General features: G+C 43.4%; 1 protein-coding gene across 2 annotated transcripts in view; it reads left to right on the top strand.

The window, feature by feature from the left end:
- The window catches only part of SLC22A23 (solute carrier family 22 member 23), a 102,237-nt gene that overhangs the window by 66,712 nt on the left and 8,106 nt on the right, over nt 1-27,419 (top strand). Inside the window, exons 4-7 of one of the 2 annotated variants that reach the window (XM_010216078.2) lie at nt 7,216-7,384; nt 12,748-12,875; nt 18,964-19,053; nt 24,650-24,752. In XM_010216078.2, coding sequence (XP_010214380.2) covers nt 7,216-7,384; nt 12,748-12,875; nt 18,964-19,053; nt 24,650-24,752 — 490 coding nt within the window. The remainder of the gene's footprint in view (nt 1-7,215; nt 7,385-12,747; nt 12,876-18,963; nt 19,054-24,649; nt 24,753-27,419) is intronic. The other variant, XM_010216085.2, reaches the window with a different exon arrangement.

The following is a 27,419-nucleotide window of genomic DNA, read 5'->3' as shown; positions in this document are numbered from 1 at the left end:
CTTTGCTTCTCCCTGCAAGCTGGCTTGGGTCCAGCCGGACCGCTCTTGGTGAGCGCGATTGCAGACTTTCGATGTATCGATGTCAGCACTATCCCAGTGCTTGCATATAGAAGGAAGCTTTGGTAAGCAAGGTGTCTGTCCTGGTTAGCTATCTGTCTGTCTGATATATGTGTCTAACAGAAACCAGGTGTCTCTCGTGGTTAGAAATGAGGAGTGCCATTGCATCCCTGGTCTGTTGGCACACTGGATACCTGCTGATAACAACTCAGGTGCTAGTAGTGCATAGACAACTACTCTGACACACATAAAAATGTTAATTAGATAAATAGGTATCTAATACACTGGTAGGCCAGTGTATGTTTAAAAGAGAAAAACCCTGAAATCTCCCACATGTGGAAAAGTACCTTAGAAAGAACACCTTTGTCATCTTGCTAATGTGTTTTGGAGTAACTTCTGCCCTCCAGTGCTGCAGAGGGAAAGCAGCCCCATTTCTCTTGCTCAGCCATTGGAGGTTTAGTCCATTACTGCTCCTTTTGCTTGACAAAGGATTGGATTTCTCCAGAGAGGAAATTAGATTTCTCCTTTTCTTTCACTCTGTCTCTGCGCTTTGTTTACATGAATTGGCAGATTGTCTGTGCGTTGTGGTATGCGAGATAACCTTTTCTTCTGCGTGCTGCTCTATTTGTTGTCCTTTAATAGACTGTATTTACGAACGGTGCTTCCTCACTTGCTTCTGGTGACAGCAGGGACGATCAAGAAAAAGTGCTATTTGTCGCAACAGAGCCAGCAGTGAAGGCAGGCTGAAACTGCGCCTCTTCAGCCAGCGCTTAATTAAAGCAGCACAAATTGAGGTGGGACGTGTGTTTAGCCTATGGTGTGAGGCTTACAGCACCTAAGTGTTTGTGTCCGACTACCTGGAAGCTCGGAACCGTGGATTTGTGTGCGTGGCGTTTTTTGTTTTTCTCCAAAGTAGTAACAGGCCGCAACCTTGCAGTTAATATTAGGTCCCGTTGCAGTTGCTTGTGGTAGTGTAGGCACAGGCTAGCTTGGAGCCCCGTTATTTCAGGCATATCCAGCACAGTGATCCATTTGCAGAGGCGGGAAAACGCCCCAGGATGTGCTGTGGTAAGAGGAGGCCCGGAGGTGTGAGGGAGCCGGCCGCAGCAGGACGGGGTCGCTGCATGGCAGCCTGTGGGAGCAGCGTCCTGTTTAAGGACAGGAGAGGATTTGATGCTGTTGGTACCCAGGCAAACATAGTTCTGGGGCTTTGGGATGCCATGACTGCTGGGCATCTTCTGGCATCGTGTGTTTTGTACCTGATGCTGCTTTTCCTGAGCTTTCCCTTGCTCCTCTTCTGATAGCCAGGCCTTTGTGCACCTCCCCGCGTCTGACCATTTTTCCTCTGTTTTGCAGTGAGGGAGGACGAGCTTTGATTAGGGATTTTAGTTGGGGTAGATGACTTGAGGGGCCCTTGAAGGGAGGGGAATAATTGTGCTGAGCATACAATAATGTGATGGAAGCTGTTTGTCAAAGAGCACGACTTTCTGGTCGCATTTCCTAGTGCGTAACGTGATTCTGGAGTCAGACCGTCTCCCCAGGGACCGTTTTGCCGGGGGAATGTTTTGCTGCCCAGACTGCAGGTGTCTTGACCCTGGTCTCCAAGGGGTGCTCCTGTATAGTTACAGGCCGGGCGGCTCCTAGGCCGAGCCTGGGAGGGGAGCACGAGGGAGAGCCGTGAGGACGCGAAGGGCAGCCGGGGAGCTGGTCTGCTGCCGCGATTAGTTCCCAACGCTGCCGCGGGAGCATCGCGCTGTGGTCCGAGACTGGAGGTGGGCAAGGGAGCGAGTGCCAGAGAGCTGCGCGCACATGGTGGGCCAACCTTCTTCTCCTCTTGACAGAATACTTGCAAGTGACTTACAACTCTCTCAGTAAAAATATTTGCCTATTCATCCTTGTGCAAATACCTTTTGAGTATAAATGTCAGCTTTTGAGGACAAAGAGGAGAGTTTTTTTGTTTAAACAGAACTGTGGGACTTCTGTTACTAGAGTGCAAGTGCAAGGCCAAGTAGGAGAGGATGCAACACGGCCTTTAATCCCTTTGCAGCAACAACAGCTTGCTTGGTGGGCTTTGCAGGACCCAGGCTGAGCAGGGCTAGGCATTAAGCTGATGTTAACCCAGGGTTTTTGCAGTTCTCTCTGGCCATCCCTGCTATTTTATGCCTCCAGCGAGGCCTCAGCTGGAGTTCTGCCAGGGAGAGGGGCATCCCCTGTGTGGCCCTGGGGTGAAGGGCAGACTGATCCCACCTGGGGTACACACTCTAAATGCCCCCTTCATCTCTTAAAAGAAATATAGCCCCAGGCCTTGTCCCTTTTTGTAGATGGGCTTCAGGGGACCATCGATTTCTGTATGGAACCGTCTAGAGCCTGTTGTCTTCTGCAAGCTCTTCCTTGGTTTCCCAAAACTATAAAAAGCAAAAGCTTTCAAGACTAATAGCACTCTGAAGGCAGGTTTGAGATGTCTCATGCCTTACTCACCTGCCACTTTATTCCAGGAGCATCTTGCCCCTGCTCCCTGAGTTCTCCCGGATGTGCCTGTTTCCCAGTTAATCCATGTGAATGCCATGCATTGGTTTCATTTACATATTGCATAACAGCAATGAATTAACTAGCTGGGGTTTGTGTGCAATTCCCTTTTGGTAATCCAGCAGTGACGCTCCAGATTTCTTCCTCTTCTGGTCTACGGAGTGAATCTGTTTTGCTTTGTGATGGCCTCGGCTTTTCCCTTCTGCTTAGTGGAAGTCCCAGAGGGCTGGCTGGCAGGTGAAACGCAGTGTGGTGTGTAGGTGTCTGTGTGTGTGCGAGGAGGAGAAAATGAATCCCGTTGAAAGAAAGGAAATTGCAGTTTTACAAAGCCTGCGTGGCAGGCTGTTAGTCTGGCCTGTTTCAGGTGGCAAGCCAGGAGGGTCTCTTACGGGATAACCATAAATTTCTGCTTTTCAGTCATTTCTTTAGTTTGGTCCATCAACAAAACTTTTTTTGATTCTTGCCACTGTTTGACATAAGTGTGAATCAAGTGAGGACTTGAATGTGGCAATTTTGCCTTCAGTGCATACTTTTCCTGGTCATAAAAATTACTGAGACTTTTATGGAAAGTCTGGAAAATGCTGCAGGTTTGGAACCTCCGCCAGTATTGGGAACTTGATGTTTGCCCAAAGGAAGGGATTGAACCCCACCAAGCTGCTTGTTAAAAGCGAATCTTCAGAAAGTCTGGCAACATTTGAGAGTGCTCCTCAGCAGGCCGATCCTGTCCATCTTACGCCAGTTCCTCGCTGAAGGTTTTTCCTCGGTGTTATTTGGGAAGCTTAGCTGAGTAAGACATCACCATGGGTGCAGGTGTCCATCACCGCCATACTGGAAAGCAAAAAGGCCCCTGAGGGTCCGAGTGCTCTGAATACAAACGCTTGAACCCCATCCCCTGAGTTACTATACCAAAAACGGTGGTTAGAAAGTCCTTCTCCTGAGCTCAGCTTTTGTTATTAGGAGCAACCAGTGTTGCTGCTGTGGTTCTTATTCTGTCACTTAATATTTGAAAAGATTTCCCATGCAATTTCTAAATAATGTGCTGGATAATATATTTGTTCTTCACTGTCATATTCGCCATATGATGTATTTCACAGTCTGCTTTTAAGTTATGGAATAAAATATATTCCTTTGCAGGCTTGTGGAATTAAGAAATATGCATTGTACTTGTCTACCTGTCGGGGTTTTATATTCTAAAACACCGCGGTTTCCACTTGACTATATATGTGTCGATTTTCATGTAGGAAATCAATGTAGCTAAACTCAGTGAGAGACCTTACAGAAGGATAAAGAAGCGTTTTCTTTTTCTGAATCTCCAGGTGAGTAGACTTTGCGCAGTGACACTTATTCTCCCATGGATTTCGTTCAGTCGTGCACACACACCCACATGCTCGTAAGCACCCACACTTATGTTCATGTGGTCTGGCCAGGATCGCTTGTGTGAAAGAGAGGACACGGGGTGGTAGACACAGAGCCCTCGTCCCTGAGGTCATTTTTGGCAGGCAACAACAAACTGATTTTGGGTTTGTCCCTTGTATCTTTTAGAAGTTGATGCCATTTTTGATTTTTTTTTCTCATCCTGCATAATTCTCAGAAAAACTTACGAATTTCAAAGGTTCTCTTTCCTCCCCTTTCCTTCTCCTGATATTTTATGGCTCCAGTCCTGTTCTTGTTCTCTTGATACCTTATCTTTAGGTCAGTTTGTTCCTCCTTTTGTCATTTGAGTGCAGTCGCAGGTAGGGAGGTTGTAACAATGGGCACATACCACTCCCTTAACCCTGTTCTGCCACTCACGGTGCCTGCTCACTCGCTCGCTCGTGCTCGCCCTCACACGTATGCACTCCCACTCCTCCTGTGTTCATAACCCCTTTTAATACTTCTGATAGGAATTGCTGTATTCAGAGGCATGCAGTAATGTGTCCAGTTCCAGTAGTGACCCTTCCACACCACAGCTTCCCGCAGGTTGATAGCTGGGTTTCCTTAAATGCATCAAAAAGGCACCCAGAAGCTATACAAGCAGAAATGCTCGATTCCCATGTAAGAAGGGATGTAGCTGACACTGACTCTCCCTGTTGCAGGACTGTAGGCTGTGGAAATGGTGAATGTTGATTTGGTCATATTTGTAGTGGAATCACTTAAAAGCTAGGGTCCAAAAGCAGGATTTTTGTGTTTCCTTTCCTTTGCATTGCCATAATTCTCTTGTATGACACTCTCTGGTCAATAAAGAGCTGGGTTGAAAACCTTTGCACTGGCTGGAGATCTGGAGCTCCCTTGTTGGGTTTGCCTTCCATGGGTAATCTCTGTGCGGTGGTGATTTTATGTGGCTCGGTGTTTTTGCCTGTGAGCTCAGTGGAGGCTACACGTGCGTATGTCGAGCACTGGTGTGAGCAGGAGCCCTCTCCTGCTGCCGAGGTCCCACAGAGGCTGACAGAGCTGAAAGACCTTGACTGCCAAATGCTTGCTACAATCCACAGCGCCGAATCCTTTACCATGTAGAATTGATGCCAGAGGATTGGGAAAGTCAGGAGACTGTCCCAGTATATAGAACAGTTCAACACTGATGTGATATTTCATGTGCAGAGAACGCCTGCTGGTGTCATTTGAAAGTCACGCTCACACAGCTACAGCAGGGAATCTTTTTTTCTAGTTTCCTATCCAGCTTTTCTGGAGGAAAGGGCAAAATGTGATCATATGCATGTGATGATCCAGAGAAGAAAATGGATGCAAAACGATCCCTCAAGTTATTTCCTTTCTCTACAAGGAATAGCTGGTTCATATGGAGCTACATGTAGTGTGCACCAGTGGCTCAAAAATATAATGTTATTATTTTGGCACATCTTTCTGGCTCCATCTGAAAGTTATTCTCAGTATTTTTTTTAATTTAATCCGCTACCAACCTAAGCAATGCAATTGAAATGCCACACTCTTACCTATCGAATGTAGACTTCCTGTTTCCATAGCAACGCCCGTCCTTGCACTTAATGAAGGAATACTGGAGCAGGAGCAGCTACGACTCTAAGGTTTAGAAAAGCAAACAGAACCACTTCATATTTGAAGATTAGAAAAATGAAACGGAAGTGACCTCTTTGCACAGAATAAGGCATTGCCTAAGCTTGGGATACTTCATTAGCAGGAATAAAGCCATATTAATGTCCTAAGAAGCTCTGTGTATTAATCTTGTTTTTCTAATTAAAATGTAGAAGCACATGAGAGTTTCTGAGAGTTTTTTGTTTCTCCTCTTCCTTTCCCAAAGCTGCTGTATTGTGGCTAAACTAGTGAAAATATGGTCTGCCTCACAACATTTTTCTTCTGTATTGGCAAAAATCCACCCATAGTTGGCCAGGGAGAGGGTGGGGGATCAGTGTGTGGTGTTTAATCCTATTTTTGATCTGCAAGCTAGTTCCTGGTCAGCTAGTTTAATTCTGTATTACAGTGATAAGTGCAGAATTTAGAGACGAGAGTGCGAATGAATGGGCAGCGCCGTCTTCTCCTCCTCTTTCTATTGTCTTATGACTTTTCAATTATAATTTTAACAACCATTAGATTAAAATTTAAAGCAAATGTAGGAAACATTTAAAGGAAAAACGGCAGTGCTGGCAGCAACGTATCATGACATGTATGTTTATGAGCCTGTATTTCTGCATCAGCTTGCTGATAGGTATCACACCATTGTTGTGGTGGTTTATTGTGCTTAATTATTAATCTGTGGAGCTGAGCGTAGGTAAATGAGAAATCTGGAAAAGACAACTCTGTTGTAATTCTTACTGGGGAAAAAAAGTCATTTCTGTTAGAATATATTTGCACAAGACAGTTCCATTTGATTGCTATTTCTACTGTGTTTAATTTATTTAAGTGTTTCTGATAAATTCATCTTTTTTTCTGGAGTCTGAATAAATATGTAGCCAGAATTCAGGGGTTTTAAGAAAGTTATCTACTGAATTAGCTTGTCACAGGGCAGCTGAAACAACTGATGATAGTAATGATGGTGGTGAATTGCTCTACAGCAAAAGGAGAGTTGGAGGACACGATAAAACAGAAGGACGGTTGATGAAGATTGGTTATTGCTCCCCCCCTCCCAAAAAAAAGGGAAACAAACAAAAATAAAACACAGAAAAACCCATTCAGCAAAATCCAGATTGAAACTGGCTGCGTTGCCTGTTACGGGTTGAGAGCTGTGCTCTTCTCTCTGCTTGGCACGTTGATTGGGGAAATAAGTGGTGTCTCGGAGAACTATGAAAAGGCTAGACCTAGAGTCATTGGACGCTGTATTGCCTTCCATTCACCTTAAACAAATATTTTACCTTTTTGTAAATGCTTCCCAGGGTGCAGATTAGAAGGAGGTCTGCAGTTATGACAGAGCAGCTCTCTAGGAGATGCAGTGAGATGCAGTGGTGCAAAACCCAGTGTCACCACCGCAGCCCAGCTCGTACTGAGCTCCTCCGTTGCTGCTAGGGTGTTTGAAGCCCAACTACACGTTGAAGATTTAAGTGCTCATACATAACTTTGGTCAGAGGTCTTAAAGGACACTAAGTCCATGAAAGTTCATGAAGATGGGCAGCTGGCCAGCGAGGAAGTGCTCTGTTGGTGCCTTCGCTGATGGGAGGCTAATACATCTGCTTGTGCTCTGTGTTTCAGGGATAGAGCTGTGTCCTCCCGGGCACCGGTTCATGATCACGATGGTGGCGAGTTTCATTGAAATGGCGGGGCAGTTCCTCATGCCCGGGCTGGCTGCTCTCTGCAGGGACTGGCAGGTCCTCCAGGCCGTCATCATCTGTCCTTTTCTGCTGATGCTGCTGTACTGGATGTAAGTATTCCTCCCCATGTCAAGGCGTGGAATGTGCAAGCCCCTAATGCTGGATTTTGGAGGTGCTTTTGATGGATAAAGCTCTCTCTTTGATCTTCTGTTCACCTTTTGCAAAGATGTGACTTCAGCTTTATGCTCCAGGTTTGATACTGCCAATGCTGAAGAAAAAGGATGGCTTTTCCTGGGGCCAGGTACCAGATCTGTCTCCACCAGGGCTTAATGAACCTCCCTAAAATCTCTCTTTGTTGTTCTGTCTTAACAGTGACACACAGTGGTGGCATAACACAACAGAGGCTTAAGGGAATGGTAGCATACAATACCAGAGCAGTAAAAGCACTTTAGATAATTCATTTTCACTAAACAAGATTAAAACATCAGTTGTTACACACCGAAAAACAAAAACAGCCATTGCACCATGTGGAACCAACTTGCACCTTACTGGGCCTTGTAACCTGGAGAATTTTGCAACATCTAACAGCTGGTTGCAATATTTAATGATGCTTTATAGTTTTACTTTTTTCCGCTTCTCATGCACTCATTGTGGTAGCCCTCAGTGGGGATTTCTCTGTCTAGTCCTGAGCTCACAGGAGCAGACATGTGACAGCTTGGGCTACGTGCAAAAAGCAGCACACAGGAGAGAGGTACAGACAAGGCCTTCTACATGATTTTTTTTTCTGTTTTCCACCATAAAACATCTAAATAGATTCATTTCTTTAGTGTTACCTTGATGATGGATAGCTTAGAGTCTTCTTGCTTGTAAATGATGCACAAAGGTCAACTCAGAACTCCCTCTTGGGAAGCCTGCCACCTGAAAAGCAGTATAGGACCCACTGGATAGGATCCAGAATGGAATATGTACTGGTATTTGTGTCTGAAAGGACAGGAAAATGGCGTGGAGATGTCTAACAAGCACAATAGCCTAAATGGACAAAAGTAACTCCTCAGCACTTTTATGGATGTAGCATGTTTTCCACATGCTGAGTCCAAATCTGATACATTCTTGTTGAAAGGTCATCAGGGATCTCTTCTCTGGGCAGCACTGAAATGGATAGGAAACGCTGACATGTATTCCTAAGCCTGCACAAGCTTTGTGGCATTTTGGCTGGGCAGCACAGACAACACAAATAGATACCACTTACATAATATGTGACATGGCAGCTTGATAAATAGTAGTAATAGACAAAATATCAGGATTTGCGCCGCCTTTTTTTTTCTTTTTTTTCTTCCACATTTGCAGAAATGGAGTGTTATTAGGATGGCTGTTTAATTGTGCTGCCGGTACAGCATGCACTTTTCCCTTAGGCTTTTCTCTTCCATCTGTTGCATATTCTCTGGAAAGTGCTACTGTTTTTTTTACTTCTCTCATTCTCTCTTTGTGTTGAAGAACAGAGCAAGGACTCTCAGCATATGCTACAGGTGGAGGAAAAAATTGAACTGATTTGTAATGAAAGAGCCGGAAAACTACACTTTAGCACTGCTCTCTAGCTACCTGTAGAGTACCCAAAGCAACTAGTTCAATAATAGATGCCGTGACAACCCCCTGTTCTCCCTCCATCTCCCTCCTGCTCTCCATTTGCCTCTCTGTGCTGGGCATTAGCCCTCTCCCTTCTGTATATTAGCTCTGCTGCCAGGCATGTGCAATAAGAGTTCCCTAGCACCAGGGTGCCTTAGCAGAGCTGGGAGTTGGGCACTGACAGAGGGAAAGGGGGAAGCAGATCCCTCTAGGAAGGAAGGTCTGATGGGCTGTGGCATTTGGAAACTGAGCTGGCGCCCCTTCTCAGTTCTCAAGAAATTCTGGAATAGGAGAGGCACTCGCATAAGTCAGATGGGGACGCAGGGGTTGGTGGCATGCAGGTCAAAACACATTAATAGAAGGTGGACTCCTTTCAAGTGCTTGTTTTTAGATCAGTGTGGGAAGGAGAACTGCAGTTCTCCAGTTTTGCAGAGGTGTTATTTCCTCTTGTCCACAGGAAGCTCCTGATAGGCCACGCCATGAAGGTCGGCATCTTTGCTCACCTAAAACAAATCCGTGCTTCTCTCTAAATAGAGCAAAGAGAGGGAGAAGTCTGTCTTGTACCTGTCTGGTGCTGTATGATAGGACTTATCTTTGCCAAGACACAGATCTTGGGTTGTAGACACTGGAATCGTTTCCCTGGGGCAGACCTCTAATTTACACACTGTGGTTTTTCCATGAGCATGGGTTTGCTTTGCATCCAAACTGGACCACAGTTCTCCTTCCAGCTATGCATGGCGCCTGACCTGGCCTTTTTACTGGCTATCTAGGATTTTTTTCTGCAGTTAAGATTTCTAGGATTTAGGATGTTTTCTTCAGTAACCCTCCCACTCTCCCCTGTCCCTCTCATGAACAGCAGCTGTGTAACAGGAGGTGAACATTTCCCACTCTGTAGTTTCCTTGGTGTGTGCGAGGACACCTTCCTCCTTTCCTCGCTGACGAAGTGGAAGGCTGCCTGCCAGCTGTCCACAGCCCGCTCGGCTTGGTACTCTGGGAGCCCCACCAGCTCTGCTGCTTTCCCTCAGCAGGAACCTCAAAGACCACAGGATGAGATAGTGGGAAGCAGGGGGAGACAGAGGGAGAAGGAGGAGACCTTCTGCAGCAGGCTGCATACTGCTTAGGTGGGCTCGCACCCTTGCTTGGAGAGCGGGGTGGTCAGGGTTTGCACTCGCTGTGTCTGATATCTTTGGGGTGAAACAGTACAGGAATTAAGCAATCCTTAAATGAACTTCCTGCACCTCATGCTGAGCAGTGAAACAGGCAAAAGACCTGGGATTTCTGTACTTCCAGTCAGAGAAACCTGTAGGAGCTGAGAGGAAGGGACACCTCTTGTCCCAGCAGCTGGCACCGTGATGACACCGTGAGGGTGGCCCTTCCTGCCCTTCTCCCTTATCCTACAAGCAAGTGGCCCCCCTAGGTCTTGGCACTTGGGATCTGTAGCCAGCCCAATCTTCAGAGACTTCCTGCAGAGGTGAGAAGGCTTGCAAGACAGGCAGCACCACAAGAAAGGCAGGCTTGCGGTTTTCTTTGCTTTAGGAAAATAAATAAATATTTTTTTTAAAAAAAAAGAACGTAGAACACTGTTTTCAACGCGGCAGTCCTGAGCCTAACCTGTGCTCCCTTCTTGGACTGGGGCGTAAAGTATATTTGAAGACTACCAGCATAGGTGCTGTTTGGTGTTTGTTTTGTTTTGTTTTGTGGGTTTTTTTTGGTGCCTGCTCTGAACATGCTGGCTGGCCAGTAAGCCTAGATGCCAACAAGCTCGTAGCTTGGGCTCTCCTCTGGCTTAGCAGTAAGGGGCAAGAGGAAAACGATGTTTTCTGTCCACGTATCCACTGTGTTCTGGTTTGCAGGGTGGACCAGTATAAGCCCTTTCCCTGAAAGACACAAACACTGTCCCCATTTAATTTAGCATTAATGATGACCTGCAGCCCAATTCTTCAAAGATGGATGTCTGACCAACTAGCCTTTTCCTGTGACCCTTGATTTTTACATAAAGTTCTTGCCATTTTGTAGATTAAAAGATCACCTTCATGTCAGACTTCAATTTTCTTCCCATGTATAGTGTTTCTCATCTGCTGCTCTTTGCTTTTCTGCCTGCTCTCTCCTTTTGCTGGGCAGCTGGAGAGGAGGGATTGCTTACCTAGAGGGAAAGCAGGTAGCAAAGCGAATCCAGACCTTTCCCTTCCTGAAGCTGCTAGAGCTATCTCTGTGTGTGAAATGAGGCATTTAGGTAATTGCAGGATTAAAGGCCTTCTGAGTACAATCTGGAAGGCATCTTTTCATCACTGGCTTCCGTAGCTGCATTGTCAAGGAAAACACGCTCACCCATTCGTCCCGCTGTTATCCGCTGCAGGTTTCACCACTTCACTCCCTGCCAGATGAGAAGCATGGTTGGTTTGGTCTCTTCTGAAGAGTGTCTAAAGCAGCACAGCTGACACTGGAAATCACAGTAGAGGATGAGGGGGAGTTGCACTGGGTGTCCGCTCCTGGTGACTGAGACTCTGCTCTCAGGAGCCAAGCGCTAAGAGTTTCTGCATTCAAAGAATTGTTAATTTTTCAGAGTGTACATTTGCAATGCAGGCCATTCTGCGAGAGAGTATGGCAAAGCATCTGTGCAGCTCCAGTGCAGTAAATAAGCTGTCAAGCTGAATGGCTGTCATCATTGCTGTTATATATTTTTATTGTTTTAGATCAATTGGATTACAGGCTGGCAGACTTCTTTCTCCTCCTTAAGATGATGTTGTACTTTTTCTAGGATGAAGCTCTCAATAAGGATGTTGTCCAAGCTGCATTAACCTTAAAAGGTGGTGGTGCAATGGGGTAACTGCCTGCTGCATTGCTTAAAAGTGTAAGAAATTAGACAGCACTTATGGCCAAGATAACTGCTTTGTAATGGAAATTCAAGGCTCATTTGGCATTTAAAATAGTTACTAAATTGCTTGTTAGAATTTGTTTTTGGGAGATCAGTGGAAATAGGGCCCAAAAAAGAAAGAAAAACATGCTTGCAGACATGTCTGGAAATATCCATACATACCTATGCAAGTGTTTTGCGGGGTTGTTTTGGTTTAATATCTACATCTTCCTTTGGCTTGTGTGCAAAAATAAACTCCTCTGGAAAAAAAAAAGGGAAAAAAAAGGAAGGCTGAGCAGTTAGGCTAGAGATTCAGGTGGTGAGTCTTGGCACTTGAAGGAAATAGCTGGATGAAGAATACATTTTTCTGTAGCTGTGTGTGTATGTTTGTATTTCTAAAGTGACTCATAATATTGTCTTTACTAGTGGAAACTATTATAGCAACAGCTAAATGTGATCCCGAGCATACACAACACCCATCTGAATAAAATAATGCCTTGAAATCTGCATGTGAAGGAGAGGATTTTTTTTACAATTTTAAAAATATTTTTTTAAAAATGTTGCAAAAAATAACTCTTTTCTATCCACTCTCCATCTTTACAAGAGAATTCAAATCACTTCAGTCAGCTAGAGACTTTTTTTCCCCTCGTTGATCTGAATTACTGTGTCTTAATTGCATAACCCATTCATTCCCTGCTTGGCAGCAAATATCTATTGCACACAGTGCTTACTTCTTCCAGTTCTATCAAAATTGTACTAATAGGAATAAATCTTCTAATCTGTTGTAATATTCTAGTATGGCCTATTTCTGGATTATAAGATAGTCCTGGGTATCAGTGTAAAAGAAAACATGATTACTTTGTATAGTGTGAATCTTTTTTGTTTGTTTTGTGATACTTCTGCTTTTCGAAAACAACAGAGCACATAAATGGTTAAATGAGACGCGATCGGTCTTTTCTGGAGGAAGTGCCCCTAACGTGTTTTCCATCTTTGAAGTATTTTCCCAGAGTCCCTTCGGTGGCTAATGGCTACTCAACAGTTCGAGGCAGCCAAGGAGCTTATCCTTCAGTTCACTCGCAAGAACAGGATGAACACGGAAAGCGATATCAAAGGAGTGGTGCCCGGTGAGTAGAGCAAACGACCCAAGCCAGACCAAGGAGGGTCAAGCAGAGGAAGCTGCTTGCTCTTCTCTGAAAGTCACAGCATTACTGCCTCAAGTTCAGTCCTCTGCTCCCGTTAAAGTCCTCCTACTCATTCAGGTGGCTTTTGTTGAAAAATGGTCCTAAATCCCATCAGTGTGCTTGCAACTACTTGGCCAGTTGAACAGTCCTAGCAATAGGAAGTGTCGCTTGCCAGTGACATATGTTTTTAGAGACCTCTCTTGAAGAGTTTTAGCGTGGCTACAAGTGCACCGTCAGTACCTGTTCCTTGAATGTGTGTGTTAAGAATGCTCCTAATTGGGACCGTGTCCATCACAAAACATTTGTTTTTGTTAGTTTGGAGAGGTGATAAAAACACCAGTCTCATGACAGATCTAAAAGAGATTAGAGTCGTTTTGCTTTTCTTTCCGATGGTGTTTGAATTACATAGTTTTGGAGGGTGGCAGAGGTCCCAAAAACAGTAGTGATTTGGTGGAGTTTTTTGCAGAGGATCTAAATCATTGCTGCCTGGTTTACTGATGCTTTAAAAAAGAGCAGGCTGCTGCAGTCACCAGGTTTGTTACTGAAATCCTTGTACTGCTGTCCTGGTAATTATTACGAGTCAGAAGATTTTCTGAAGCTCCTTCATCTCACTGCTGCCCCTGCTAAATTGGGTTCAGCCTGCCTTTTTCCATCTCACGGATCTGACAGTGCCCATGAATACCTACTTAACAGTGTCATTTGTATTCTGTGTCAGACTACCTACTAGCCAGAAAACAGTTGAAATATTCATTTCTCTGCACATTTTCATACCTGACCCCAGTGGTTGCAGGGAGACCTTGCTCGGTAATCTCTGCTCCCCAGCTGCTGCTACGAGTGAGGCTTTCCATGCGTAGCTGGCTTTGCCTGTCTAAGAACTCTGCAGTAATATACCTCAGTGCTAAAGGTGTGTACCTGCACTGCGATAGATTTCACGCAGAATGCAAAATATTCGCTGTTCCTTAATAAAAAATTCTGGCTGATGCCTTGCAAATGAAGCAGGCTTTCTCAGTAATGCACTTAAAAGTGAAGGAGGAAAATAAAAATCTTTGGGTCTGTGCTTCATCTAGGTATTCCTCCTGAGGGCACAGCTGTGATTTCTCTTGCTGGGGCTGCAGTTGGCAGAATTACGTTGTCTTGTTTGCACATGGGGCATGTACGTGGGCTCACGGCGCCTGCACTCGTTGCGCAGTGTAAGAGAAAAGAGAACCTTGCCAGAAAGTCAGGAAAACCCGGTTGCCACTCAGCTGCCATTGACCTGGTGAGCCCCATCTCCTCCTCCTGACAGATCTCCCCTGTAGCACAGAGGAGGAATGTGGGGAAGACTTGTCTCTGAGGCAGTTAAATGCCTCACGGTTGGCCTTGAAGAGCCCCAGCCAACTCTAAACTTAGCCTTTCTAAACCAGACAGGTTCTTGAAATGGCAGATACTTTTTTTTTTTTTTTTTTTTTTTTTTTTTGCATTGTAACTGAGCTTCCTTTAAGGAAGAAAAGACACAGATACAGCTGTGTTCTAGAAGGATTTTTTCTTAACAGCATTTATGCTGACATTGTCCATGGAGGAATGTTAAGTATGAAAATGGTTTTATGACTATTATGTGTGACCAATTAAGTTTTCTAGCATTTTCATGGTAGGGGTAAACTCCTGTTTAAAGAGGGCTTCTCATTCATGTGGAAAACAGTATTATTTACACATCTTGATGCAACAGATTCTCTGCCTGCACTGATACATTAGCCCATGCCTGTTATCTGTACATTACCCTTAGCAAAATTGTAATACAGAACATGGTTATTTCTGCCTCCTTGATGATGACATTGGTATTTTGTTTTTTGAGGGAAGGGATAGGAGTTTCCTTCCTCTCTTTCTCTTTTTCCAAACTCTCTCAGCAGTTCCACATGTTAAGGCTTTTCTGACCCAACTTTAGGGTGAATTTCTGTAGGGGAAGTGAGGAAGGAACAGCACCGAATGGATGAAATCAGCTTTAGAACTAAAGATTTTGGAAAGGCCTTCTCTCTTGTTTTGGGCGCACTGGAGTGTCGACAGTTTGAATGAGGATTGTGGAGAGATGGAAAATCTAAATGAAGAATTTGATCAAGCAGCAGGCCCAGGGAGTCCATAGGCAGAAGAAAATGTGCTTGGGTGTTATAGTCACATATGAATAATTGTAGTAGGAAATGTGTGGAAAACTTGCACTTGTATGCAAGAAAAGATGCTTGATTTATCTTGGTGCAGACATCTCCTATTTCCGCTTTATTTCTTTGTTGAGTTTTCCTGTCTATGTGGAGGTTTTTTTTTTTTTTGTGACTATTTTATTCTCTGTTTTCCATCTGCAAAGGCTGCAAATTGTTTTGCTTTAGTTAGGGTCCATTGTGTTGCCATTTACTGATTCACTGTATTGTCATAATAGCTTCATGTGATTGAGTTACTCAATACATTTAAATGATAAACTGCTTCTGTACAGCCCCTTCCAGCTGGAAACCCTCTTGTAATTGTGCTCCCATGAATCGGTCAAATTAGTATATCCTAGATAACAGATCATTATAGGAGTTACAGTAGTTGCACGTATGCCCATTTTGGCAGCTGGTGAAAGTTCCATAATAAAAAGAACTAGGATTCAAGTGGATGAAGTAGTTCTGGGATGGAAGGAAAAGCAATTTTGTGGTTCAGTCCAAGCAAAAACAGGTTTATTCTCCCTTCTGAAGAGTAACACTGTGCCCATTGCCTGCTGAGAGCTTCTCCTGGTCCATTTGGCTGTTCCTACCCATAGCTGAAATTGCCATCAGCTTTCTGTAAAGCCTGTTTGCTCCATAGAGAGATCACCCACGTGTTGGAGGAAAAAAAACCTTGGGAGAGCTGTGCACCAGAAACAAGTTAAAACCAGACGAGGGATTTTTATCTTCATAGTTGAGTGACACCAATTAACCTTGGCCCTTTCCTCACAATAACCTAACCCAGGGGTGCGGTGCAAGGTCTGTTGTTAGATGCAAACACAAGGAGAGTTGTCCCCTTGTCCCCTTAGCAGGTTTATTTCTAAATGATTGATATATTTTTGGTCTTGTTAGGAAGTTTTCCATCATGAAGATGTTTTTGCTTTTATGCAGCCATTTTTTTCTTTCACACTTAGGAAAATTGGGTGTACCTGGTTACATCATCTCTAGTGTTTTGAATCCCAAAACTTTTAGCACGTGGCTAAACATTTCACCCTCTTTCAGAAATAAGTTTCAATTCATTTTTGCATCAAAATACCGACTTTTATGCAACTGCTTATCAAAATCTCATTTTTAAAATGGGCTTGATAAATTTTGTTGGCAACTATTTCAAAATTTTACCCTCAAAGGTCAGCTTTAGGCGTAAGAAAATTGTTTATTTAGATATACATAACTCAGTAGAAACTTTTCACTGTCAGTTTTTTTAAAAACTTCCCCATCCCTTCCCTGTCCCCCTGCAAAGCAAGAAAAAAATATACATATGAATAGGGCTACAAAGCAGTCATTTTTATCTGAGCCAATGCACATCTTAGGAAAGGTGTAGAACAGAGATTGAATTAAAGAATGGGAGAAAAGAGTGTTTAGGGGTTTTGGAAATCCCAAAGCACCGGTTGGTCCTGCAGCATTTTAAAGGGGTGTGTGAGCAGTAGGTTAAATGACTGCTGTGATGTTGATGGACCCTTTTATTTTTCCTCCCCGTGGGGCCAAAGGCTTGTTTTTCTGGGGGGAATGGGTCGGCTGCTGCAAGCTGATCTCCAGTCCATCACTGTATTTGGGTGTGTTTTGCAACGTGCTACTTGGAAAGTCCTATCAGTAATCAGCAGAGTGTCAGACTGGATGCCTCCACAGAAACCCTCCCTCGTGCGGTTTTCATTGTGTTTGTGTATGGTGAGGGACATTGCAGACATTCCTTGCCAGAAGAATAATTGCCTGGCCAGGCTGAGTAACAAAGCTCTATTTTTGCCTCTCTGTGGAGGAAGGCGCAAGCTGGAACGCTCCTGTGAGCGGACAGGATGCAGAGAAGCAGCGGCTCAATGCAAAGAGTCACAAAAATGCTCTACAGCATAGAGGGGGAAAATAAAGTATTCGTATAAAGGCAAAAGTGTCCACAAAGATCAAGCATCTATGGAGACACACAAACTTTTTAAAAAGTAGAATACGTTTGGGAGGGGAAGATGGGGTGATGGCAAACTGTGTGTGTGTATGGGATGTAGTGAAGAAAGTGGGGATTTTCAGGGGGTTTTCCTTTAATGGAAAAAAAAGAAGTCATTCAGTCATTCTTGTTCACCTTTCTTGCTACTGAGCCATATGCTGCCATGATTTTCATTTTTTTACTAATAAACAGATTCCAACTTTGTTTTGCTCTATATTTTTATTTTTCCTAACCACAAGGTTAGATACAACCTAGTTTCCTGCTCTTTTTTAATTAGATAGAATGCAAAGGGAAGGAGGAAGAGGCATTAGGTCTCACAGTCAGTTTCTTGTTTCCTTAGTAGGACAGATGAACTCTTTCAAACCCACAACTCTCTCGAACCTACAAACCGCAAATTTGCTACTAGATACAAATTTGTTGATTGTGCCCCTTTGTCGGGTCTGTTTCCAAGTTGTTTAATTGTGACAAACCGAAATACCTCATGCTAGTCCCGAGGGGTAGGTAGATAAGTGCCAGAAATGCAATTTCAGACAGTTGAGGCTGCTACTTAAATACAACCTGCAAGTCTTTAAAGCAAAAGACTTTGTGTGGAGATGGGAGATGGAAGAGGTTTCTATTTCAAACAGGGGAACAGCCAGAGGGCAGTGATTATGTTGCACACCTGTACATTACATCAGCTTACAGGTCGTCTGTTACCCTTTATCCATCAAAGGGAACTGTTAAAGTTTGTGTGATTCCTTGAAGACGTGAGGTGCACACTCAGTAAAGAGAGCAGAATACAATTGATTAGCCTGAGTCCTCCTGAGCTAACTAGATTTGCAGAGATGAGAGGAGAGTCCATGTGTGTGCTGATTGTCCCGGGTGAGGAGGGTAATGACCACTGACATTCGCAGGGTTTGGAGGTAACAGGATAGAAGGGCTGTCTCCACTGAGTATTTGCTTTTTGATGCTACTGGGAAAAGCCAATACGTTACAAGCATCTTTTTATTGCATTAAAAAAAAAAAAAAGGCGTCAGTCTGTATTTAAGCTTGAATGAGTCTTTCTCAGCAATTCAGTCCTCTGCAGACTCATCGCTGGCTGCGCGCCAGCCTATCGCAACTTCTTGGCGCCTCTGTGGCACAGTGGGTCTTTGTCTATGTTACTACTTTTCTCCTGGCGGAGCTGATTTTCTATGGCAGGAACTGGCACGCGGTCTAGAGGGCTGGCAGCTCGCCCTGGTGCCAATGGCGCTCTTGTGGCCCATGTGCATGAAGAGGGGGAAGGATGGGTTAGTCTGGATGCAGATGGGAGGAAGAAGAGAAGCTGCCCAAGGAACCAACATGAGATGGAGATCAATAGGAGAGACAAGTGATAGAGAAGAACTACAAAGGAGAGTGAGAAGAGAGGCGGAAATACAGAAATAAGGACAGCTGGAGGGGACTTAGAAGGGCAAAGGAATGGTGGATAATCAATGGCTGTGGAGTAAAGAAAGAGGAGAGAACTAAAGCAACGAGACCACTGCGACCATGACCATAAGTTTCCATCCCATCAAGCCTGAGAATTCAATCTTTGCATTCTTATATTGCACAATCTACTCACAAAATATGTGCCTGGTCTCCCTGTACTGCCTAATTCAAGTGCTGTATCTGCTGTGCTTTCCTTTTTGGCTTCTGTAGTAGTCAGCAGCAATGTTGCCCTAGGTATCCCAAGCCTCCGGTGCGGCTCCACGCAATGCCGTCAGAGGCATTCTTTGTTGTTTAAATGTTGATAGCTTTAGAAGAATGTGAAAGTTGACAATTCAGGCACTCAGAAATACAAGAAGTCAGGTTGCCTGGGAAACCCTTGCTTGGCCTGCTGGCGTGAAGGCGTGATGATAGCCTTTAATAACATGACTACGACCTATTTTTTCCACAGGGCATAGGATGGACGAATCAGTGCATAGGATGGACGATGCTGTGGGGATGAAGCTGTTGTCTGTTCCTCATTTGTTGCAGAATTTGGAAGGTGTGTAGTGAATGAGGCACAGGGCTGCAGAAAGCAGGAGGGCAGTCTGGGGGGAATGAAGCTGAATGACTCCTGAAGAGCTGAACTCTTTCCCTGTGTCTGCCAGGGTGTTCTTGTGTGATGACGCGAAATTCTCTGAACTCAGACTCTTTGAATGTGGTCACTAATTGCAGTTTCTTCAATGTCTATCTCGAGCACATAAGTCTGGGGCTTAATTTGCGGAATGTTTGATCTTGATCATTTATATTGGCACCTGCCATGGGTGTAAATAGTAATTTCTGCAAGTGCCAAAGATTCAGAGCGACTCATGGCCTGTGCTCCTCAAGCTATGCTCACAAAGTCACTGGCTGATTTTCTTATTCTAGTCACAGCTCCTCTATATTTTATCTCCCAGTATACAAAATAGGAATAATCTCTGCCCTTGCTCTTACAAGAAAGTGGTGGAGATGCTTTCATTGATATTTATGAAGTACGTGAATATTCTGACAGTACTGTAGGAATGTCTGTGAGGAAACCTGTGATTTTGTATTCACCATGAGGTTTAGATAATAAGGCTGCATGCTGCATGGGGAAGGAAAAGAGCCATCATTAATAGATGCCCATTTGCTGACTACATTGAGTACTGTGGGGAAAAAGTAGTATGTGATTATTTAATTAATACTGTATCCTAATGCATATGCACAACTGAATATTGCAACGGCATCCTTATGTCTGACATTTCCTACATTCTTGGAGTGTAATTAGAAATACAGGATCGAAAGAAATTATTGCAGTCAGCTCTCTGCTGTCACAGTCACCAAGTTATATAGTTGCTTTCATGAACTGAACTTCATCTTAAACGCTGTCTGCATTTTTTTCCATGCTTCTGCTGGAAAGCTATTTCAGAATCCAAATTGTTCTTATAGTGCAGCACGTATTAAAATTCAGCTCAAATTTGTTATAGCTGTCTGGGTTCTTTTTTCCTATTTGCTCCTATTTCATGAGTATCCTTATTTTAAGTATCTTACTCTCTTTTCCCTTGCTGTATTAGCAGACAGCAGTCTTGGTGTGCTGGAGTTCTCATCTGTCTCCTCTCCTTTTATAGATAGGCTCGCCAAGGCTTTAGCTTCCTAAATATGAATGACTGGAATTGTGATTGAATTGCCAGAGTTGGAAATACCCTATGGACATATCAGACTGGTGCCTTAGAGTCATTTGTGATCAAGTAGTATTTAGCCGGGTACACCACAGTATTTATCAAAAACTTATTTTCCGGCAGAAGCATTTGTCATTAGTCCTTGAGTGCCTTACATTGTATTTTGCATTTTCAACTCTTTTTTCTTTGCCACTCCCAGTTTCAAACTCCCTCTGTTTTCTCCAATGCCCCTTTTCTCGGCAGTATTTCTGGCACTGTCTCACTATCATAAGGAGACTTCAGTGGCATATCCTAAACTTTGTCTCTATCTCCTTAGAGAAATTATTAAACAAAACTTTCATTTTGAAAATGAGACAAGTCACCCCACCAGTAACCTCCTTCCATCCTATTGTAATTTCCATTTTTCTATCCCTTTTTGCTATCTATCCATAAATAAGTTCCTTACCTGCCTCATTATTTCCGTGTATGGTATTGCTAGCTTCAATATTCTTTATCATGAGGCTTTTCAGAAATACAATATACCAGGCTGCTACTCCTCTGCAATAAAATGAGCACAAAGGGAGTTCGTGCAGACAGGAATCCTGGAAGGTGGAAATAACCCTGTGTACCAGTAACTCAGTGTGGCCCTGAGTAGGTTCCGTCAAGTCTCGGCGTTCCCGTCCCATCCACCTCGTGCCGCAGGGGTGACGTGCCCTGGGGATTGACTGCTCCTCCGCTGGCCTTCCGTGGCACATTGAAAGAGCTCCTGACAGTAACGCTTAGCAGACAGAAAAATGCGGCAGAAGTCCATCACCACGGGACGCTTGTCATCTCGGACAGCCTTTTTTGGCAGCTCGATGTGAGCTTTGTCTGTTTTGCCTTTGTGCAAGTAGCGCAGAGATGGGTGGCTTCGTTTGAAGGCTTAAAGTTATTTTATGATTTTGAAAGCCATGGTCCCGAAACACAGAGAAGCCCTCAAGAATGCGGCAGCATTGAGAACTGGAAGTTGATAGGGTTCCCCTTCCCATGAGACGTTCAGAGTTGCCCAGTGAATAGTTTTAATTTCCACTGATATATAAAGAGTTAGCTTGTTGACAGTTTTCCTACTGAGCCCCTGAATGGGAAGCTTAGAGTGTGTGTGGGCCCTGGAGTATGGGAAAACTCATAATGGGCCTCTTGAGTAAAAGGATAAAAATACTTCCTATTTTCCAAACTCACTGTTCTGGTAAATCAGTCTGAACTGAAACGTTTAATGCAAATTCCTTCAGAACTGGTGAGCTCAGTGCAGAACCAAAGAACAAGTTGAGGGTAAGGGGGAATTTTCCTGGTGATATTCCAGTAACTGGATGAGAAGTGGTTTGGTTCTGTGTGATTTTATTAGGCACTGGCTTGACTTTTCTTTGAGACCTTACCATTGACCTATGAAATTCAGATGGCCAGAGCACTCCCTGACCCGTGGGCTGGGCTGTCTCTCTCCTGAGGTCCCATTGCAGGCTATTGGAGCAGGTCCTTTTGTGCAAGGCAGACTAACCCCAAAGACAGCAGGCAACTTAAATGAGAGTCACTGCTGTCGTCTTGTGCAAGTCATAAAGCTTATTTGTTGTTATATAAAGGATATTTTGATTACTGATGATTAATTTCATGGTTCTTTTTTGGAGAACATCTGACTGGTAGATACAGAAATGAAGGATGGGGAAAGTCATCAGAAAGATAGATGATGTTGGAGACTTGGGGAGAGTCATTCATCTGAAGCAGGTGACTTGTGCAAAGACTTGGTGTTTTAACATAACCTAGGGAGAGGAAAAAAAAAAAAAAGATAAGCCAGAAGAAAAAAACTTAAGAAGCTAGATAAGGAGGCAGAAGACTTTAAGTAAGGTGCTGTTGCATTTTTTTGGGTCTAAAACTTGAGGCAGCTTGTACAAATATGTTATTATTATATATAAATATAATTATTGTTTATTATATATAATAATTGCATAATTATATTGTATAATTGTATTTTATTTTATATATGTTATCCTTTTTTACATCATTGTAAGTGCAACTACATCTAGAATCTCTTTTGGAGCATTTTCGTATCATAAGCACAACTCAAATTAGAGAAAAGGCAAGAATCTACTGAAGGGAGAGGCTATGGGAGAGGGGATAGAGAAGAAGTAAAAATTCCCCTCACATGTATAATCCATGCTGCTGGTGAATCAGAGGATGTATTTGCCAATTTACGTAGCATATAGGTTATCTGTTACATTGGAGTAGAACAGTGTTTTAGAGAAAAAAATATAACATAAATCAGTTTGGGAAGAGTGACTTATAGGAAATATTGAAAGGGGGCCTGAGTGCATATGAGAAGGATGTGCAACAATAAATAAAGAATATTTAGATTCTACCAATAGCCGACATAGGAAAAGAGTAGGACTGGAGATAGAATTATGTTTGGCTGCTCTGAGAAGTTCAACTAAATTAACTGTTGTCTTCATTTTCTTAAGTTTTGGCTCCATAAAGTACATAATGACAGTAAAATGTACTACTTTTCCCTGAAGAAAGAAGTGAAAAAAAGCTTTGAGAATCACAAAAATCCAAACTGAGAAAGACCTAAGAATATGGCGTTGGGGACAGTCCAGTGCTGACACTAGAGATCTTTTACTTTGAAAGTCCAGATCTGGGCATCCTTAGACAATCTGAGAGTGAACCCTTATGTCCATGTGAAATCTGGACAAAAAGTCTTGTTTGGGGTTTGGGTGGTGAATTTCTTTATTTCCCTCCAAGCTACAGTAGTAAGCTGTCATTTTCTGTTAAGATTTTTCAAAAATGTTTACTTTTTCTAATACTTAGTTTGATTTTTTTCACTGTAAAAGATTTGGCTTGGACTCAATTGGCTTGGACTTCACAGTAATATCTTATCTTTCTACTTTAGTTATTCTGAATTATTTTGTTCCCACTTACTCCTTTCCAGAATTATGCTACAAAAATCATTCTGACCTTGCTCTTTGAGATTAGGTATCATCATTTTTATTGCCTTTTTTAAATTCAGCCCCAATCTAGTGCTGGGCCTGCTGATTGCTCCTGTAGCGCGAATATTAATTTGACCAATTTCCTTTACTCCGTTTCTATTTTGATTCTTTTGTGGGATTTGTGCTGCATAGATTCTGGGAGAATGAATGTTTTTGGGTGGAAAGAGAAGTAGCGATGTCCTGCCTAAATAGAATCACTAGTGTAAATTGTCCTTTATTTCCTTTCTTAAAAAAAAAAAAAAAAAAAACCTACATTCTCTGTAGTTCTGGATAGAAGACCAAAGTGACCTGTGAGCAGTGAATAAGTGATTTGCATCTAAATAGTGTTTCTTTCACTTATTACATTATTTTTATGATATGATTTTCAAACAACAGCAGGAAAACCTGTCTTCCATTTTGCTGCTAAATTAGGGCCAATTTACTTCATTTTTTTCCCTCTGACTTGCTTTCGTTTTTCCCCCGTCTGGCACCACTTTGAGAGATTGCTGCCTTAGGGGAGTAGAGCAGAGGCCAGGGCAGGCCAGGACAGCTGAGGACACGCAGGCTCGTTGCATATGCATGAAGGGAACGGATACAGGGGCCGGAACAGAGCCCTGCTGCAGCCTGAAAAGCTCTTAGGCTGGATAGGGAGCAGCGGTACAAGGCTTTGCCCACCCCACAAAAAAGCAGCTCCAGTTTGTAGTGCTGTTGTGTTGTTTCTTTACAGACACAACTTCTTACATGCTGCTACTTTAATATTGCTTACAGCTCCCCGGCAGTTTGAGGCTATAAGATTTTAGTTCTGAAATGCTAAGGAGTCGTTGCTGATGACCCCAAGGAAATTTTCTTTAAGATAACGTCTTCTGGTTAAGACATCCATCAAAATGATTTTTTCCTCTTCTTTAATATTTGAAACGTGGGAGGGAAGAGGATGAGTTAACATAATGTTCTAACCACTTCTTTCTGAAACCCTTTTTTAACAAACCTTGAAAGATTCCCACACAAAAAGGGTTTGAGCTCCAATCCTTCCCTTGGTTTTTCAGACATGTATTGCAGAAATGCTGCAGGTCTTGTAACGTGCCTAAAGACCCCGTTTGAGAGGACATCCCACACCAGTGCAAAGCTGCTTTTGAGGGTTTGAAGCTTAGCAGAAGTCCTGATGCTTTTCAGATAGAATTGTATTACATTAGCCAAATTATGTGATGCTTCCGTTTTACATAGATACTTTAAACTGGGAGAAGATTTGAGATCTGAAGGAATTATTGGGTAATTCTCTGGCTCTGAGAAAGTTATTCCTGTGGGAAGCCTTGGAAGGAGAGGGAAATCTGGGATGGATTTTAAGCGGGCTGTTAAGTGCTTTTCTAGCTCCCGTTAGTGCAGTGTATCATGTCGTGCTCACCAGAACATCCCTAAGAATATCTATAGTTACCAGACTAAGTTTCTCCCTTCCTTTGCCTCTGTGAAGGAATAACTTTGGTCTGGTTTGTTTCAGAGCTGGAAAAGGAGCTCACCAGGAGACCGAAGAAGGTCTGCATCGTGAAAGTGGTGGGAACCAGGAACCTGTGGAAAAACATCGTGGTGTTGTGTGTGAACTCGTAAGTCTGGCACGGTTCTGTTAAAATATTTTGAAGGTTGGTGAACTGAAAGCAGTGGGGGGAGCTTTGCTCTTTCTTAGTGGGTCTTTTAACCCATGCCTCGGTAAGTGACCCTGGAAAAGCAGCACCTGTGCAGAGGTGGTGGGGCTGTGTGGTGGTGGTGGTGGTGGTGGTGGTGGAGGTTTGTTTGCTTGCTGGGCAACCTGAAGGAGGTCGTTGGCCGTTTGAGGAGGTGGAGTAGCAGCAGCAGCACGACCTGTCTGCCCTGTGTCCCAGCAGATCTCCCATTGCCACATGTTGCTACGTGCTCACACAGACATCTGCTGCTGGCGTCCTGGGTGGGATTTCCAAAGGCATTAATGGTATAGGAGCACGAGTCTCACTTGTTTGCCTCTGATACAGCCACAGTGCAGAGGAAAGTGTTTTCTTCTAGTCTGTTCCCTTGTGTAAGAGCTGTCCTTGGTGTGTCCTCAAAAATGGGCTATGAAGGACTTCAGCTCTTCCAAAACAAGTATAGGCCACCTAGGGAGGATGTACTGTCTCCCAGGGAGCAGTGTGATCCCTGTGTCCTAAGGTTTCAGCTTGGTCGTGCATAAGCGTGCAAAATCAGGCATCTGCTTGAGGGTTTTGTAGGTTCTGGACTCTGAGACCTTCTGTCCAAGACTGAGAATAGGGTAAAAAATAACACGGATTGGCTTCAAATTCAGCCTCTAACTGATCCCAGCTTCCAGGAGAAGAGTGAAATTTCTGATTTTATTATCACATAAAATGTCAATTTGAATTTCTTTCATGATCTTTTTTCAAATGGGAAATGGGAGAAAAGAGTGGGAATTCTTCCTTTGGATATACCGAAAGGCATCCTACGCACTCTTTATTAAAATGTGTGTAGCTCTGTTGTGACTTTCTCTTCACCGCATTTAGGACCCTGGTCTCTGGTCCTCCTTGCTGAAAATAGGCCTATAGATCAGTCATAACCCACAGGAGACTACCCCTGTGCGGGGTAGACGTTCCCTGCGAGGCACCACGTTAACTTCAGATCTGTCTTCAGCATATCCGTTGCCAAAAAACTCCTGCTCTTATGACTTTGTGTTCCCTTTTTCCATCCTTTGCAGGGTCACTTGGCATGTTCTGAAGCACTGTGTTGCCCTTAGGTTGAGCTCATGGATTTAGTAGCTAGTATTAACTGTATTTATGAACAATGTTTATTCGGGGAATTCTGCCCTTCTCCCTTTTTAATTACACACATTTGGAAATTCCCTAAACCAGAACTAGACAGTCCAAAGAATAATTTCTGGCAATAGGACATGGAATATGTTTGCTATCCAATCAGAACACGAAGCAGATGTGTGTTTGAAGGAATAGATTTCGAGTCTTTTGGGGGGATGGAAAAGCCTATTTCATTTTAATTCTGCTGTTCCTGTTACATTGAGCTGTGCTAAATTTTAGGAACATGAGGAAGGAACACAAACCTTCACAAGGAATAATGAGACATTAGAGGAGATAAATGTATTTACATGTAAAAGTAGCTGTTCTGAGCTGCCTAGCAAGTTGAGACAATAGAGTAGCTCCCAGGGAGAGCAGAGTGCAGATGATGCATTAATTCAGCTTATAAGAGATAGTCCTAAGAAACAGCTTCAGCAAATGTGTTTGCTTGCATAGAAGAGAAAGAGTTATGTTACTATATTATTAAATATTGCATTTTACTGGTTAATGTTTCACTTACAGGAGGAATTGGTTATTGTCTAGGTGTCCAAAGCAAATGATGGTTTTGTATAAGAACAATCAGTTACATTGTTTTTGTTTTGTTTTGTAGGGGTGTAAAGAGGGGTGCTAGTTGTTTTGGGGGTGAGGGGAATGTTGTTCTTGAATTATAGCATTGACTCACAAAATCACAAGCAAAATTCTCCAGGCACTGATCTGTCATGCACTCAACAACTGTGAATTCCTCCAACTTTTTCCATATTTGTATTAATAGCCAGTTTGCACTAAGAATGCTTAATACCTGATGTTCAGGAAGGTAGAGGTGCATCAGTGTAATGTGCCTGCCGTTTATCCGTTTATTTTTGGAGACCTGTCTCTGCGTCTGCAGCTCCATGAGGCACAATTACTTTATCACATCAGTTTGCAGCAGGCTTTTCTGGTCTAAAGGCCACAGGCCACGTTGGGGTCAGTGTGGTAGCCCCCTATTCAAGACTCCTATCAGCTCGGCAAGTGTAGTGCAATTTTGCACTGTGCCAGGCACGATCCTGGGGCTTCTCATCTGAATGCTGCAGCTCCAGGTCTCCAGTTCTCTCTCTCTCTGTCTTCTTCCTTCTTTTGTTGTTGTTGTTTGTTTGTTTTCTTGTTTCTCCATTTTTTCTTTTATTTCTTTTTTTGGGGGGAAGGAGGAAGGTCAAGAGGAAGAATGAGGTGGAAACATAAGTTATTGGATCTCTGAAATCAGGAGGAAATTTTTTTAAAAAGAGTAAAGATGTTGCTAGTAAGTACGGTGTAAGCATATGGATTGAGATAGCGCTTATGACAGTAATAGTCACCCCAGTGTGATGTATCACTTAAAAGGTGTATTTTTAACAAGTTGTAACAGGTTAACTTGGGGAGTGAGATGAAATCTTTAGGATAACCAAATGCCATGGGCAGAAGGGTCTTCCTGAAAGTTGTATTTGTGTT

The sequence above is a fragment of the Tinamus guttatus genome, unplaced genomic scaffold (genome assembly GCF_059628265.1).
Source record: "Tinamus guttatus ecotype Peru unplaced genomic scaffold, ASM5962826v1 Tinamus_guttatus_pri_ptg000232l, whole genome shotgun sequence".
NCBI lineage: Eukaryota > Metazoa > Chordata > Aves > Tinamiformes > Tinamidae > Tinamus > Tinamus guttatus.
The sequence above is the reverse complement of the archived record's forward strand: the minus strand, read 5'-3'. Positions and strand labels throughout refer to the sequence as shown.